The 17,782-nt window shown below is 51.4% G+C and overlaps 1 protein-coding gene across 3 annotated transcripts in view; it reads left to right on the forward strand.

Annotated features, from left to right (window-relative positions):
- The window catches only part of Kazn (kazrin, periplakin interacting protein), a 361,840-nt gene that overhangs the window by 251,148 nt on the left and 92,910 nt on the right, over window positions 1-17,782 (forward strand). For all 3 annotated transcript variants that reach the window (XM_045150201.1, XM_045150202.1, XR_006637200.1), the window contains exon 2: window positions 4,511-4,702. In XM_045150201.1, the coding sequence (XP_045006136.1) occupies window positions 4,511-4,702 (192 nt within the window). The remainder of the gene's footprint in view (window positions 1-4,510; window positions 4,703-17,782) is intronic.

Consider the following 17,782-nt stretch of genomic DNA (forward strand, 5'->3'; position numbering starts at 1 on the left):
TTTTCTATACTTGATTGGCCAGACCTGCAAAGGAGGCTGGGGAATCAGCTTTAAAAAGCAGGCCTTGGGTTGGAGAGATGGCTTAGCAGCTAAGCACTTGCCTGTGAAGCCTAAGGACCTTGGTTCGAGGCTCGATTTCCCAGGACCCACGTTAGCCAGATGCACAAGGGGGCGCATGTGTCTGGAGTTCGTTTGCAGTGGCTGGAGGCCCTGGCGCCCCATTCTCTCTCTATTTGCCTCTTCCTCTCTCTCTTTCTCAAATAAATAAATAAAAATAAACAAAAAAATTTTTTAAAGCAGGCCTTGAGGGCTGGAGAGATGGCTTAGCGCTTGCCTGTGAAGCGTAAGGGCCCTGGTTCAAGGCTCGATTTCCCTAGGAACCATGTTAGCCAGTTGCACGCTTCTGGAGTTCATTTGCAGTGGCTGGAGTCCACAGTGCGCCCATTCTCTCCCTCTCTGCCTCTTTCTCTGTCGCTCTCAAACAAATAAATAAAAATTAAGAAGGAAAATTAAATTTAAAAAAAGCAGGCCTTGTGTCTTTTTCACACAAAGTACGGCAGGTTCCATTCAGCCCCCGTGACCGCTAACCTTGGACTCCTCTGGCTGGGTGTGCGGCACCCTCCACCCTTGGGAAAGAGGCCTCAGGGGCAGCTTTAGGGGCAGGCCTTGTCCCCTGGCGGCGCTCACCTCCTGCTTTGGAGAGCTCTGCAGAGGCTGGCTTGTTAGCTTCCTAGTTTTGCATATCAACTGCTCGCTGCTCCAGCACACTGTGCTGTCTGGAGTCTTGGTCACCCTTGAAGAGCATGCACTTGAAACTCAGCCTTTGTCGCCCAGGAACTGGACTATTCACATCATTTTATTTTAATTAATTTACGCCCTTTCGTGGTGGGCACATGATGAACTATACAGCTATAGACCAGGGTCTGGAGTCTGTTCCCACCGAGGGGAGAAGCGCACCAGAAATGGTATTCATGTAGATGAGGAAGAGCATGGGCCTTTCTAAGGGCACCAAAATTAGGAAGGCCCAGAGAGTGATTGTGACTTGCCCTGGGTCTCACAAGACAGTAGTCCCTTTGGTACTGAAAGCCAGCCCTTCCAACTCCAGCTTATTTGAGGAATGTGGTTGGTTCCTCTGCAGAACGTAGAGCAAGTTGTAGATAATAGTGGCACACAGGACCAGTGACCAGTGTGCCAAGCACATACACGTTTGCTCTTTTGGTGGTGACATCCAGGGCCATGTGCATGCTAGGTAAGTGCTATGCCACTGAGCCACCCCTTCCCCCCCTCCCCCGGACCCTACTGTATGTCTCTTTTACCTCCATTCCCCCCATTTCACAGGTGATGCCCAGGGAGGGGTACTCAGCCTGATCCCAGGACTGCAGTGTGGGGTCCAGGCACGCAGAGTTATGTCCCAAGTTGGCTTTATTCTGGGAAGGTCTCTGGTAGATCTGAGGTAATTCATCCGATCCCCAGAGCCGTTTTCCAGGCTGTGTTCCTGAGACTTGGCTCCTGCAAGTGCCACACCTGGAGTCCCGCCCTCCTCCAGGCTCCCAGGGACTTGTTCCCAGCCCAGCTGGAGGGTGGGGCCTCAGGACCAGGTACACCTGTGAAGAAGGTGTGTCTGGAAATGCTCCCATCTCTGTCTCTGCTCTCCACTGAACCTAGGTGCGATGGTTTATCCCAGCCTTCACCCACTCTCAAGGGGGCCCTGCTTCCCACACCCATCCCCATGGGAAGCCAGAGAGGCATGCTGGGATAAAGTGCATGTCTCTCAATCAAGTTAGAACCTAGGTCAACACGAAGACGAGGCCACGTGAAGACGTTCCATGTAGCGATTGGAATGTTCGTAACCGAAACTGACCTGTCACAGTTCTGCTGTTCCCATTTCACTGGCATCTGGAGGTTTTGCTTTTGCTTAACACAGCCTGGAGCCCTAAGTAGGTGGCATCCATACAGTATGCCAATAACCAAGGCCCTGAGAAAGGGTGCAAGTCTTACATGGAAGGAAGTGACAAAACACTGATTTTGAAGCCAGGTCTCTTGGGACACACTGCGTCCTTAGTGGACAGCAATAAAGGATTTTGGTGGCTTCCTCAGGGTAGTTTTTGGAAGTCTAGAAGTCATTCTTTAAAAGAAAATTGCTGAGTAGATGGTTCAGTGGTTAAAAGTGTTTCCTTGCAAGGCCCGCTGGCGGGTTTCAACTCCCCAGTACCCGTATAATGTCAGATCCACAAAGTGGTGCATGCATCTGGAGTTCATTTGCAGTGGCAAGAGGTCCTACTGCGCCCATACTCTCTCTCCTCTCTTCCCTCTCTGCTTACAAATAAATGAATTAAAAAGTTTTTTTTAATTCAGCCAAAAATAATATGTCCATTTAACATAATATAAACGGATAAATATTTGCAGTCTGTCACACTTTACCCAGAGATAGTCCCTTGGGGAAAGTTGAGTGGGTATAGGGAACCCTGTCAGGATGGGCAGATTGAGAGTGTTGATGAGGGAGAGTGTATAGTCAACTTTTTGTTGCTGGGACAAGATAGTTCACAGAAACCAGTGTAAAGGAAGAAGAGTTGTTTCAAGTTACAATTCTAGGTTAGAGTCGGTCGTGGTGGGGGAAGTCGCTGTTGGGGGAGCTCAGGCAGCTGCTCGCCTTCAGCACGGTGAGGAAGCACAGCCATGAATGCTGCCATAGTCACGGGACAGCGCCCCCTACAGTAAGTCGGGTCTTCCTGCCTCAGTCAAGACAATCCCTTGTAGATGGTCCCGGATGCTATCCTAATGTCGGTCATCCTCATAGGTGATTCTAGGTCCCATGGAGTCAGCAATCAGTATAAGCTATGCCTTGGAGAAAATTCCAGGGTCTTGGATACTGCTAGAGATGGCCAGCTAGCAGAGGAGACGTAGAAGAGTGGCTGGAGCTAAGCCTTCCGTAATCTGATGTCTCTCTTCTTGGCTCAAGGTCCTCTGACTTGCCAGCTTCTGAGCTCCTGTCTTGGAAGGCCTGTGTTCGAACTCTCTTATCCCCTCTCACGCAGGTTGCTGTGTGTGCGTATGTCTATGTGTGTCTCTTCCTCTGGGCTTTAAGCATGGGCTTTTCCGTTGCCCTCAGAACAGCCTGTGCCACGTGGCATGCAAGTGTATACATACAATTGCCCAGACCAAGAGGGGACCAGGAAAACCTACCCTGAAGATTGGCAGAGGGACATGGACAGTCCCCAGTCCACACTTGTATCTATCAGTGTAAGACCAGGCAGGAGCCTCCAAGCATGGAAATCTTAGAGAGAGAGGCTGTCTGAGGATGCAGGTCGGGGCACAGATGTGTATCATACGAGATGACTGCATGGAACAGTTTGGTGTATTGTAGCCCAGAAACCTGTGAGGCTGGTGGGTGGGGCCAGGGACAGGATGATACTGGAGTTGAGACTAGGCAGAGACCAGCCTGGCATGCTTCCTTGTCTGATCACAGTGTCCTTTAAACATCCTCTTCACCTGCCTACCAGGTGAGGGTGTCACTGTGTTTTGGGAGGGAAGGGGATTAAGAAAGGGTCATGTGATATAGCTTAGGCTGGTCTCGAACTTGTGGCAATCCTGCCTCAGCCTCCCAAATACTGGGATTACTGGACTGGGCCTTGCTTGGCTGTTATACACTCTTGTGTGACCTTCTAAGAGTGGTCATCGTGGGAGTCCATGCAGCCTGCTCCCTGTATGTGGCCCCTCCTGTCACCTCACGTGTCCCCGTGAGGCTGCACTGCCACCCCCAGCACCCCAGCTGCTTGAGATCTGTCGTTCTTAGGAACAAACCCATGGTCTGCAGCTTTATGGTGGCACCCAGCACTCCCATGCGTTTACCTCTTCTTTCAGAAGGGTAGTGACATGTCTGGGGACCTTCTCAGGACCCAAAGGGACACCAGGGTCTCCTTGGGCTCAGGACTCACACACAGGGCTGGATGTAGATGCCCCCCTTCCTCTTGCTGATGATCACTGTCAATGGGACCTACTCCCCAGAGAGCACGTGTTCTCAGGATATGAGTGTGTACTCAAGCGCTATTTCCCTGAGCGTGACACTGCGTGGCCTCTGACTCAGTCACTCAGCTCGTACCTGGCCTCTCAGAGTTCCTTAACCTCTCTGAGCCTCAGTGACCTGGTCTGTGAAGTGTAAGTTATGCTGATGCCTGACTCGGGTTTGGAGTGGGGAGGCACCAGGTATCACATGCCTTCCTTCCGCATGCTGTGATTCATGGTCAGAACACCAACAGAGACTGTGGCCGTCAGTGGACATGTATGGGGCAATGACAGCAAAGGGCTCCCTTAAGAGAAGGACAGGCTCTAGGGGTCTGTGCAGGCGCCAAGCCCAAGGCTTTGGGAATAAGGTAGTGGCTTGCAGGGTGGGAAAGGGCCTGTGGGTACCATTCATCAGAGAAGGTAGTGCCCCTCACCCAGTCCCCAGCTGCGGTGACTGAGCATTCAGCAGCCAGCCTCCCACCTCTGACCGTCTGCTCTTGTCCCCCAGTGCTCCTGCGGGAAGAAGTGTCCCGGCTCCAGGAGGAAGTACACCTTCTCCGGCAGATGAAGGATTTGCTGGCCAAGGACCTGGAGGAGTCGCAGGGCGGCAAGTGCCCCGAGGTCCTCTCGGCTACTGAGCTTCGGGTGCAGCTGGCACAGAAGGAACAGGAGCTGGCCAGAGCCAGAGAGGCCTTGCAGGGTGAGTGACTACTAAAAGTTACTAAGAATGGTTCCTTTTTAGAGCTTTCTATGGCATTTTCACACCATGGTGCTGCATCAGCGTGGGCCACTAATGACTGCAGCACGGTGGGTACCTCTCCTTCTCCGGGCTGTATGACTTCCTTCCTGTCTGTGCCCGGGAGGCCCCTCGTGCTGGGACTTTGATGCAGGAATAATAGACTGGGCAGCAAGGATTCGGCAAGACTGGTAAAGGGTGGCTCGGTGTTGGAGTATGCCAAGGTCGGCCATGAGCCCCAGTCCAGCTAGGTGCTTCTGCTGAACTGCCCCCTTCACCCCCATCACCAGTGGTGTGGTGGTTTGAATGTGACCTTGCCCCCAGAGCCTCGAGTTTTGTGATTAAGCCTCAAACTCAATCTCCAGCTGATGGAGCCTTTGGGAGGTGGCGCCTGGCAGGAGGAGGAGTGTCACTGTGGGAGGAGGAGGAGCCTGGCAGGAGGAGGAGTGTCACTGTGGGAGGAGGAGCCTGGCAGGAGGAGGAGTGTCACCGTGAGAGGAGGAGCCTGGCAGGAGGAGGAGTGTCACCGTGGGAGGAGGAGCCTGGCAGGAGGAGGAGTGTCACTGTGGGAGGAGGAGCCTGGCAGGAGGAGGAGTGTCACTGTGGGAGGAGGAGCCTGGCAGGAGGAGGAGTGTCACCGTGGGAGGTGGCGCCTGGCAGGTGGTTTGTGCCCAGTGAAGGCCTTAATTAAGGCTCATTAAAACAGTCCTACCAAGTGTCCACTAGCTGGCCTGCTCCTGCTGCTCCCTTTCAGCTAATGTGACAGGATGTGGTGCCCCGCCTCTTCAGCTCTGCCATGCTTTCCTGCCAAGTTTCCCTCTAGACTGTAAGTCTCAAAAATAAACCCTTTCTTCCCATCAGCTGCTTTGGGTTGTTTTGCCCCAGCTGTGAGAAGTTGATACTATAGGTGGAGACTCCCCCAATGAGGCTCGGGAATGTTAAGAAACTTGACCAAGGTCCTGGAGCTCATGAGTAGCAGAGGCTTTTTGTGCTGTGTCCACACATCCAGCCTCCCTCTGGGTATGCCCACTGCAAATGGAGTCAGCTCAGATGCAAGACACGGAAGCCATCATCACCCAGTCATGGGATGACAGGCTTTGGTGCCAAACCTAGACTCAAACCCCAGCTCTACCTGTATTTTGTTTTTTTATCTTGATTTGGTTTTGATACAGGGTCTCACTCTAGCTGAGGCTAGAATTCAACTCACTCTGTAGCCCAGGCTAAACTTGAACTCATTGCATTCCTGCCTCAGCCAGCTGAGAGCTGGAAATTCACAGGCATGTCTGTGCCCTGCCCGGTTCAGCCTCTTACTAATTGTGACCTTGGGTGACTTTCTCTACCTGTCCGAAGCTTTCTTCCTGTCCTGAGGATGGTTGCAATACCTGTTTCTTATCACTGGGGTAATGAGAGTGCCAGCCTCATAGGCTGTGAGGGTTAAGTGAGGGATGAGGTGCTTGCCCCACTGCCTGCTACGATGTGTGTAAATACTCAGTGAGGGGCACATGGCAGGGAGATGGGCACACCCCCTCAGATTTGCTTGGAGATGCCACTTGCCTGGGTTCCACTAGGGCTAAGCCCTGAGCGCATCCAAGCTCAAGGTTACAGTATCCCTGAAAGGCAGAGACTGGCTTCCACCGACAACCTCAATTGTCCTGTCTGGCATTCTACACAGTCACGGAGAAGCCACCTCCTCACCAGCCACCGCATACTGTGCATAAATTGGAGACAGATACGGACAGAAGGAGGCTGGGCATCAAAAGGGATCTATGTTATGTACCATAATGAGGAGATTAAGGAGACGTGTGTAAACAGAACTGGCAGCAGTTGCTGGACAACATTTGGTGACAACCAATGTTCCCATAATGGGAAAAGCAATGCCCCCAGACCTCCACCCTGTCAGCCCCACAGTCTTTTGGTTTGGAGGAGACCTGAAGTGAGAATTAGGAACCCAAGTGGACACAGGAAACAGCGGTCCAGGGTGCCAACTTAAGAGCTGGGCAGAGCCATGCAGGTGATTAGTAAGTGCCCCTCAGTTTCCTTTGGGATGAGTGTGAGGCAGAAGCACTGAATGATTGAGAAGAATGAGATGCAAGGATGTGTAAACTCACCTCGAAACCCCGCGTGACCCCGACACATGCAGAGCCCGTGGGCCTGTCTGGTGTCTGCCGGTTTCTCGGGACTCGGTTTCGTGACTTCCCTGCGAATCGAGGCATTACAGAAGCCACGGTAATGAAAATTGGCTTCTTTCATTTTTTAATCTTTTAACAGCGTGTTGAGCATGTCGGGCATTTTCCTACAACAATAAATACTCTTTGAAGACATAATTTTTAATGACTGCATAATGTTCTACTAAATGGAGGTACAATAATTTACTGAGCCATTTTCCTGCTATTGGACATCCTAAGAGTAGTTTTCCACTTCTTTTTTCGTCCTCTCCTGTTTTTTATTATTATAACATGACAAAGCTTTCTTCCCCCCTCCCCCTCGAGATAGGGTTTCACTCTAGCTCAGGCTGACCTGGAATTCACTATGTAGTCTCAGGGTGGCCTCAAACTCGCAGCAATCCTCCTAATTCTGCCTCCTGAGTGGTGGGATTAAAGGCGTGCTCCACCATGCCCAGCTCATGACAAAGGTCTCTTAACATAAATCTGTTTGTTGTTGGACACGTGTGTACACGCTCATGCATATGCAATTGCAGGTGCACGTGGAGGCAGAGGAAAACCTTTGCCTTGTTCTCGGAACATTTTCTTTTTTTTTTGAGACAAGAGTCTCAGGCTTGGAGCACACCAGTGAAATTGGACCAGTTAGCCCCAAGATTTCACGTGAGCCCATTCTTAGTTAGCTGTAGTCTCTTTCTGATCCTGGAGCTTGCTGGGTCTGTGCTTCCCTTCAGGACTGGGGTTACAGACATGTGTGGCCATGTCCAGCTGTTTACGTGGGTTCTGGGGATCAACTAGCAGTCTCTTGGGACTCCCTAGACCCTCAGTGCTTAGGCAGGAAGTGCTCTCAGCCCCTTAGCCATCTCTCTAGCTCCCCTCCCATACATTTCTCGAGTGTGAAAGTGGGGTTCTTTAGAAAGTAATTAGGAGAGACGAGGTCATGAGGGTGGAGCCCATGTGAGAACATTAGTGACTTTATACCCAAAGGGAGACCTTGAGCACCTGCCCGTGTGTTCTGCTTTCATGTGGTGCCCATGTTCACATGTAGCAAGAAGGCCTCTCCAAGTGCCCGTACCCTGCTCTTGAACTTCTCAGCCTATAGAACCGCAAGCCACATCGACCTCTTCTTAATAAGTTTCCAGTCCTTGGCTCTCGGTGACAGCAACAGAAAAGACGCCGGTTTCCTCTCTGTAGCACTGGAATAAGGTCTGATGGGGCCTTTTCCCAGCATCAGAATGAGCCACGTGCCCCAGACCAACCTCTTAGAAGGACTTAACTTTATTATTTAATATGCTCATCCACCAAACCTTCCTGGCAATCGTCCCTAAGCTAGGACCCATTCCGTGTCTGTATGCAAGAGTTCCAGGGCCGCCCAGAGCCAAGGAATGTGCCTAGAAACGGCAGCACCCTCCGGGCAAGTTGACTGAATAATCTCTGACAGATATTCCTGCCTTCATGCGTTCTGGGTTACTGACACTGACCTAAGCCCTGTGAGGTGGAGAAGTGGGGCAGCCATTGTCCTGAAGGCTCCCAGCAGGTGCAGCCAGGCTCCAGCCACCTATACACACATACTCAGGTGGGTAGTAGGTGGCCCAGGTAGCTGATGAATAGCGGGTACTTCATGCTTGCTGGGTTGGCTATGCCCACTTGCTTTCTTATACACATATCTGTCACCACAGCGCTGTGTGGGTTTGAAAAGCTACTTAGGAAGGAAGCTTCCTCCTTCCCTTCCCACATCCTCCCTCTCTCCTTCGCCACATCCCTTCCCTCAAAGAACTGTGTATCTCTTTTGCCTTTTTATTTATTTAGTGTGTGGTAAAGTATGTGGGGAGTGTATACCTGTGTGTGCAGATGTGACAATGTGCAGAGGCCAGAGGTGGATGTCCATTGTCCATTCCTCTGTCTTATTTCCTTGAGGCAGAGTCTGTCACAGGACCTGGAGCTTGCCTTTTGTCTGTTAGACTAGTAAGCCCCAGTGATATTCCTGTCTTCTTGTGATACTTATTGATTTATTATGAGAATGGGAGAGAGCGTTCACTGCCGCTGCAAACGCGAACTCCAGATGTACGCGCCACTTTGGGCATCTGGCTTTATGTGGATACTGAGGAATCAAACCCAGACCATCAGGCTTTCTAAGCAAGGGCCTTTAGCTGCTGAGTCATCTCTCCAGCCAGATCTTTCTGACTTGTCTCTACCTCCCTCCGGGCTGCAGTTACAGGTTAGAGCCTCTCCCAGCTTTTTGTGTGCGTTCTGGGGATTGAACTCTGGTCCTCATGCTTGCACAGAAAGCTCTTTTGCTCACTAAGCCATCTCCCCATCCCCAGGCCTACTGATCTCTGAGTGGCTGATAGTCCTGAGTTGAATTCATATGTTCCTCTCTGGCAATGTGGACACCTGAAGCTGTTTCCTTGGTCCCCAGAGGGAGCCTAGGAGCCCACACTGCTGCAGTGACCTGCTCGGAGCCACACTGTCCAACAGCTCTGATGTAGAAACCTCTGAGCTGATAAATCTCAACTCCATGGAAGCTTCATGAAAATTTGCCTCTGTATAGAGTTAAGTATTTTAAGTGTCATTAATAGATCCCCCTTGAAGTCTTCTTGAGAATCCAGGTGTGATTTGCTTGACAATCATTTGTGGTCAGTTTAGAAGTTCCCAGAATCTTTGCAGTTCTCTCACATCTGTGAGCTGGGCCTAGATCTCCCATTCCCTAATCCTAGCTGCTTCACACCATGGCCCCTAATGCACAGGCGCTTTATTTATTTATTTTTCCAGACAAGGTCTTGTTCTGTAGCCCACACCGGCCTTGATCTCGAGGCTCTCCTGCCTTAGCCTCCCACGTGCTGGGAGTATAGGCCTGCATCACTATGGGGCTCCACTGGTACTTTAAGAAAATTGTTATTTAAGCTGGGCGTGGTGGCACACGCCTTTACTCCTGTGATCACAGGATCGCTGTGAGTTCGAGGCCACCCTGAGACTACATAGTGAATTCCAGGTCAGCCTGGGCTAGAGAGAGACCCTAGCTCAAAGAATTGTTACTTCTTTGCATATGTGTGTATGCACACACAGGGCACAGCATACATTTGGATGTCAGAGTACAACTTCAAGGTGTCTGCATTTCACCTTCTTTGATACAAGGTCTCTTGCCACTGCAAGCAAACTGCTAAACTGTACAGAATGTCAGACTAGCTTGCCCACAAGCTTAGGCTCCTAGCTCCAACTCCCATTGTCATAGATATGTTGGAATCTCAGATGCATGTGCCTATTGCATCCAGCTTTCTGTGGGTATTGGGGAATTGAACCCAGGCCAGCAGGCTTTGCAGGTGCCTTTAACCACTGAACCATCTCCCCAGCCCCTACACAGGTACTTTGAAAACATAGCAATGAGCCGGGCTTGGCGGTGCACGCTTTTAATCCCAGCACATGGATAGCTGCAGTAGGAGGATCACAGTGAAATTAAGGACAGCCTGGGACTACAGAGAGACCCCTCCCTAAACCAGGAGAAAAGAAAACTGAAGTGTTTTTGTAACATGTTCAAGGTCCTGAGCTCCATCTTCAAAATACATAAAATGATAGGCTGTGGGCTGGAGAAATGGCTTAGCAGTTAAGGTACTTGCCTGCTAAGCCTAACGACCCAGGTTTGATTCCCCAATATCCACATAAAACCAAATGTACAAGGTGGAGCATGAGTCTGGAGTGTGCAGTGGCTGGGGGCCCTGGCATGCCCATTTTCTCTGTCTCTTTCTCTCAAATAAACAGTCAGGCATGGTGGCAGAGGTAAGAGAATCACTGTGAGTTCAAGGCCACCCTGAGACTACATAGTGAATTCCAGGTCAGCCTGGGCTAGAGTGAGACCTCACCTCAGAAAAACAAAAATTAATAATTAAATAAACAACAAAATGATGATAATAGGAAATGATACAAAAAACTGGCCAAGTTACAGTAGAGCTCCCGCCATACCAGCTTCCCTTTTAAGGTCCTTAGTATCACCAGTTATATTTCACGAATGCCTTTATTCATTTATCTTTATTTTTTATTCTGTGTGTGTGTTCGTGTGTGAGGTGCACATGAGTGTGCAGGTGCCTGTGCACAGGTGTGTGCTTGTGTGCTGAGGCCAGACAACAGCTGTCCTACACTGTCATTCCTCTGGCGCCAGATAACTTTTTTTTTTTTTTGAGACAGGGTCTTTCACTGGCCCAGAGCTCCCCAATTAGGCTAGACTGATGGCCAATGACCCCCCCCCCACCCCTAGGGAGACACCTGTGTCTACCTCGCCAGAGCTGGGATTAAAATTAAAAGCACACTTGTCTACGTCAGGCTGTTGTTACATGGGTTCCAGGGATCGAACTGAGATCTTCGTCTCGCAAGGCAAGCACATGACTGAGTGAGCAGTTATCTCCCTAGCCAGGAAAGCGTTTAAAGCCATCTCTTACCTTCTGTTTGCTGTTGTCTCATTGGGCAAAGCAAGTCACACGATAGAGCCAGGCATCCTGTGGGCAGGACTCTTCAAGCCCGGTCCCTTGACAGCTCTATGGTCATGATCCACCAGAAAGCATTTTATGTAAGCTTGTTTTCAGAATCTGCTCTGGAAGTTCTGGTAACAAGCAGCCTGTGTGTTACACTCTGACACACAGCCTTTGTCCCTTTGGGGTTTTATATGACAGGCTTTCTTTTTCGATTTTTAAAAGTCGTATGTGTATCTATATGTATCGTGTGTGCCTGTGACGTGTGTATGGGTGCACACATGCCACCGCACACCTGTGGAGGTCTGAGGAATGCGTGCCCTCTCCTCCCACCTTGCTTGGGACAGTCTCCCCTGTTATTCCTGTTGCAGCCTGTGTGTCAGACTAGCCGGTCCACAAGCTTAGGATTCTCCTGGCTCTGCCTTCCCTTGTCACCAGCATGTCGGGATCACATGTGCATGCGCCATTCTGTGTCCAGCTTTACATGAACACTGGGGAATTGAACCGAGGCCATGAGGCTTACAAGCAAGCGTCTTTAACCCTGGAGACATCCATCTTCCCAGCCCTTGACTTGTCTCTTTGAGAATTAATTAGGTAGCCCTGGAACTATGTGTAAACCAGGCTGGCATTAACTAGGACACACCCGCATCTATGTCATATACTGACTCGTTATGGAAACTTACCATCCCGCACTGTTGTTTCCTGTTGAGTGTGGGAGAAACTATGCCCATTTGATAGCTGTTGGGGCTGAGGTCCTTTTGAGAAATCAGTGCCCTGGGTCTGAGTAGCACTGGGATGGCCCTGGCCCTCTTCTCCCTGCCCTGCCTGTGTGAGTCCCAGCTCCTCCCAGCAGCCCTTGTTAAATGCCTACTGTGTGTAAGCCTTTACTTCCCCATCTACAAAATGGGTGGAAAGGGGGAAGGGATTTTTCTCAGGTCTCCTGGATAGGAGGTTTGGGGACTGAGGCTTCTCCCAGTGAGTCTGTTCGCTGCAGTTTGGAAGACATTCAATGAGTACTTCTTAGACGTGGGGGAAGGAGTGGATCCAGATGGAGGTGCTCTGCTCCTGGTTGTTGGTTTATCTCCATTGTCTCTTGGGAAGTTGTCCCTAGGGATTGAAGCTGGCCTGGCCCAGCTGCATAACCTGTCTGTGACAAGCCAGACAGACTCCACGTGGTTGGGAAATGCCGTTGTGTCCATTTTTTGCAAAAATCCATCAGCCAGGGAGGAGAGAGAGAGCACAGTAAATAATGTAGCAAAACCTAAACTAGGGGCTGGGGAAATGGCTCAGTGGTTTAAGGCACTTGCTTGCAAAGCCTGCTGGCCTGAGTCCGATTTCCCCAAACTCACGTAAAGCCAGATGCTCAAGGTAGAACATTTGGCATTCATTTGCAGTGGCAAGAGACCCTGGTATGCATACACACACACACACACACACACGTACTTGCAAGTTTAAAACAATTGCCTGCTGTGTAGCAGTTGTCTTCTCGTTGTTGGCACAAAACACCAGAGCAGCCATGGGAGGAAAGGGTTTGTTTTGGCTTACAGTTTCCAGGGTAAGGTCCATCATGGTGGGAAAAACGTGGCAGACCAGAGGCTGGGCATCACATCTCGTCACATCAGCTGGAAAATAGCAGCGAGAATGAGCTAGCTCTGGCAAACAGGGCTTAGGCTATCACACTCCAAGGCCTGTCCCTCCCCCCCCGCCATGGACACACCTCCTCTAGCGAGGTTGCACCTCCCAAAGGCTCTACCAGCTGGGGATTGAGTGTGAGGCTCCATCGCAAACACAGGAGGCTGCGGGGGACAGTCACACTGAAGCCACCTCAGCTGGTGTGTGAGAGCCGTGCTGGGTGAACACTAACACAGGGAATGCTGTCTCAGGAGGGGATAGTTAGCCATACTGGAGAGATGGCTTAGCGGTTAAGCGCTTGCCTGTGAAGCCTAAGGACCCCGGTTCGAGGCTCAATTCCCCAGGACCCGCGTTAGCCAGATGCACAGAGCGGCGTATGCATCTGGATTTCATTTGCAGTGGCTGGAGGCCCTGGCGCACCCATTCTCTCTCTTTCTCTCTCTCTCTGCCTCTTTCTCCCTCTGTCTGTCGCTCTCAAAGAAATAAACAAAATTTAAAAAGGCATTCTCAAATAGTCGCAGCAGCTGATTTGTGGGACAGCCCCCTTAGCCGAACACAGCCCAGATGTCCATCCACAGATGAAGGACCAAACCAAACAGCAACAGGCTGGGCCGAATCCGAGGCAGCAGTGAAGCACCAGGGCTTTGAGGTGCAGCAGCGTGGACAGACCTGCAGACGATGCTGCCGGATGGCGGGAGTCCAGGGGCAAACAGGACATACCGTGATTACATTCCTGTAAATGTTTGAGACAATGCACACTAATCTGTCGGGACAGAAATATCCCGCAGAAGTGCTAGCTTGTCACAGAGGGAAGGAAGCTGAGGGGTCAGGAGTGCGGTCACACTTGGTTGTGGTGGCAATGCGTCAGATCACGAGAGACGGTGCACGTCACATGTGCCCAGCTGCCTCTGTGCTTGCTACTCGACGAGGAAAGCTGTCTTCAAAAGAGGGCAAGCTAGGGGCTGAGGAGATGACTCCGTCAATGAAGGGCATGTGGACCTGAGTTCCCGTCCCCAGTACCCATGGCAGAGCAGAGGGCAGTGGCTGGCACCTGTAACCTCAGCCCTGGGGAGGAGAAGGTAGGAGGGTCTCACGGCTGACTGGCTAATCTGGATTGGTGAACTTCACGCCCAGTGACAGACTGTTTCACCAGTAAGGTGGAAAGCTGCTGAGGAAGAAGCCCAGGGTCCGTCCACCTCTGACCTCCACATTTGCCCGCATACGTGTGCACCACACACGAGCAGCGACAAGACAAGGGAGGGCGTGGCAGGAAGGGCTCAGCGGTCACGGGCTTGTGTGCAAAGCCTAACATCCCTGGTTCAATTCTTCAGTACCCACGTAAAGCCAGATGTACAAAGTGGTACATGCACGTAGTGTTTGTGTGTAGAGGTTGAAGGCCGAGGTGCACCCATTCTCTCTGTCTCCTATATCTCTCTGCTTGCAAATAAATTAAAAAATTGTTTTACAACAGACGAGATAGGTTGGGAGCGCTGGGGATGGTTTGGGGAAAGGACCTTTCATTGCCCTATAAACCATGTTACTGTGGCAACTTCCAGCCTAGCCTTTTTTGCCCTGCATGCTGGCTTCAGCTGGTCACACAGAGGGGATCCTCCCCAGGCGTGCAGAGCCCTCAGGGTCACGTTTACAAGCAGCTGGGGGATGAAGGGGAGGAAGAGCAGAGGGTCTGCAGAACCCATCCCCTGGGAAGGCCCAGCATCCAGGCCACCTGGACTCACTCCAGTAAGGAGACCACTGCTAAAACTGGACGAGCTGTGGTAGGACTGAGGTCCAGCTTTGTGAAGAGCTCCGGCCACACGCGTTGGCCATCAGGGACAAAAGCTGCTAGCAGCTCGAGGAGCCACACAAGCCTCGATGCCCAGAGCCTGATGGGAGGTGGAAGGAGGAGATGCCTTTCTTGGCACTGAGCTGCAAAATCGGTCCAGTCTGGTGTCATGGCACATACCTTTAATCCCAGCACTCGGGAGGCAGAGGCAGGGGGTTTGCCATGAGTTCAAGGCCACCCTGAGACTACATAGTGAATTCTAGGTCAGCCTGGGCTAGAGAGAGACCCTACCTCGAATAAAACAAACAAACAAACAAAATTCCTCGGTCCAATTTAGCACAGACCATTCTAATTCAGCTCCTGGCCGGGTACTATGGTTGAAAAATGATTGCAGTGGTAAACGTTGGCTCTGCGAGCATACTGTTCAAAACCAGTACTGGGGCCTGGGGATGTGGTTCAGTTGGTGGAATGCTTGCCTGGCATGCTTGAAGCCGTCCGTGGGTTGGATCTCCAGCACTCAGGAGGTGGAGGTAGGAAATCAGGAGCTTAAAGTCATCCTCAGCTACATACAAGCCAGTCTCAGCTACACGATACTCTATCTAAAAAAATAAATAAATAAAAAAAAAATGCTGATCCTCAATGCAATGTATAGCCCATATAGTTTAAAGACAGATATATGTATGAAATATTTTCATAGGCTAGGCATGCATGGAATATATACATCCCAGGAATAGAGATGATCTTCCAAGCAGCCTTGCGAAGTGTTCTCTCCGCCATGCAGCTGAGAAAACCAAGGCATAGAGAACAGAGCTGCTGACAGGAAGGATTTAAATGGAGAATGGGCCAGGCCACTCACAAGACTGAGTCTGGGAGACCCCAAGTTCAAAGCCAGCCTGGGCAATTTAATAAGGCCTTGTCTCAAAAAGTCAAAAGAGAGATGGGTAATTTGGCTCAGAGGTAGTGTTTGCTTGGCGTGTGTGAGGCCCTAGAGTCAGTACTGCAAAATGGAAGGGGAGAGGGAGGAATGAGAGAGAGAGGAAGATCTGCCTGGCTGTGGGACCTGGATGTTTAGTGGACGCACTGCGTAACTACTGTTTGTGGGAGGTGGCCAACAGTAATTTTTAGCACTGAGCTATTTATGACATGGCTACATGGGAGAGCTCATGCCCCCTGGCAGGCCAGGCCCTGCCGCCTGCTGCCAGATGACTGCGGATAGGGTGAAAAGCAGGCACTGTGCTGGCTGACCCGCCACCAAGGCCACTGCCCTCCCCCAGCCACCGAGGCCCCAGGACTCAAGTCCTGGAGCCCACACGGGGACACTTGGTCCCCTGACTTTGGGGCGGCCCTTGGTGCAGTTGCTTGGGCAGGTAGATCCAGAAGGTTCTGTACCTGAGAAAAGATAGAGGGCGTCAGCCATGCTGATCCCGACCCTGCTGTACCCCAGGACGAGCCCAGCAGGTGCTTCCCTCAGTGAGTTTGACTCAGCTGCCCTGCAGGTAGGACCCAGCCAGATGGTACTAGATGGGTGGTGGCCATCTGAACCTGTGAATCCTCCCTCCCACCCATGCCCACCCTGATAGCTCTGAGAAAGTGGGCCCAAGATGGAGAATCCCATGGAGTGTTTGGGAGGGATGGTTGACTTAACACCTTCAGGGTCAAGAACACCCTGGGTCCGTTCTTCAGGTCTATCTTCAGGTGTTGTTCAGCTGGTGACCTATGTCTTGTCTCCTGTCAGGAGTAGGCAAGGTTGGGGACAAGAGACTACAGACAGGATGCAGCCCCCACACTGGCCATGAGGAGGTGCTCAGAAAATGGGCGTGGAGTGGAATGAGGGCTCGCAACCTCACAGGTACCTGCCCACCATTCTGCCCCAGATTCCAGAAGGTCCTTGTGCCTGAGTGATGTCCCTGGGCCCTGGCTTTCTGTGAGCACTGACCCATTGTATGGCCGTCTAAAACATAGAGAAGCTTGGCATGGTGGCACACGCCTTTAATTCCAGGACTTGGGAGGCAGAGGTAGGAGGATCACCGTGAGTTCGAGGCTACCGTGAGACTACAAAGTGAATTCCAGGTCAGTCTGAACCAGAGTGAGACCCTACCTTGAAAAACCAAAAAAATAAAAATAAAACCTAGGGAATGTGAACTAGCCAGAACTCCCCTGCCCTGAGTCACTGGGGGAATTTGTTTTTACTTCCTTCTGTGTAGAGCAGAGCAGGCTTCCATGGCCCTGGTGACACCCTGGAGAGAGGTCAGCCAGGTGGCTCTGCCCAGGTTGCCAAGCCTGACAGTTTTCTGATTGGGGTGTCCTTCAGGGCACTGCTTTAGAGGCCAAGAGCTCATGTGCCCGATGGGCCAAGTCTGACTTGCCCCACAGTGCCAGGCCTGAAACCCACTCACCTGTGCAAGGCTGTATATTAGCCAGCGTCCACTAAAGCTCATACTTGTGCAGTTTCACTTCCGCTCTGAGAGTGTGAGTGTGAAATGTCCCCCGTAGCCTCCTGTGTGCACTTGAGCCTCATACTAGATCCCTAGCCAGTGGCAGTTTGGAAGGTGGAGACTTGCTGGAGGTGGTGTGCCGCTGTGGGCAAACCTCAAGGGCTAGAAGTCCAGCCCTGCTGGGTGTGTGTACAGCTGAGCCTGCTCACTCTGCTGTCTGCCTGTGGATATGTGATGATGTGGGTGCTTCGTGCTAGCTGCCCTTTGCCTGCATGACGAAACTTCCCCTTGACACCGGAGGCCTAAAACAAGTCCTTTCCTCCCATAAGCTGCTTTTGGTCAGGTGTTGTGTCCCAGCAGCTAGAAGGTCGCTGCTTCACATTGTCATCTGCGTCTGCCCATTTTCTGTGAAGACCTCTTTGAAGCTTGGACACGTTCTGGTCGGGTCTCAGACAGATTTTTCTGAATCTTTATGGCTCAGAAATCCCGGGGCCAGCATGTTTTGGGCACTTGCAGTCCACCAGGGTCAGTGGGTGCGACTCTTCAGAGACACTGTAGAGTGGCTGGGGGGTGGG

Source organism: Jaculus jaculus, chromosome 5 (assembly GCF_020740685.1).
Source record: "Jaculus jaculus isolate mJacJac1 chromosome 5, mJacJac1.mat.Y.cur, whole genome shotgun sequence".
Taxonomy (NCBI): Eukaryota; Metazoa; Chordata; class Mammalia; order Rodentia; family Dipodidae; genus Jaculus; species Jaculus jaculus.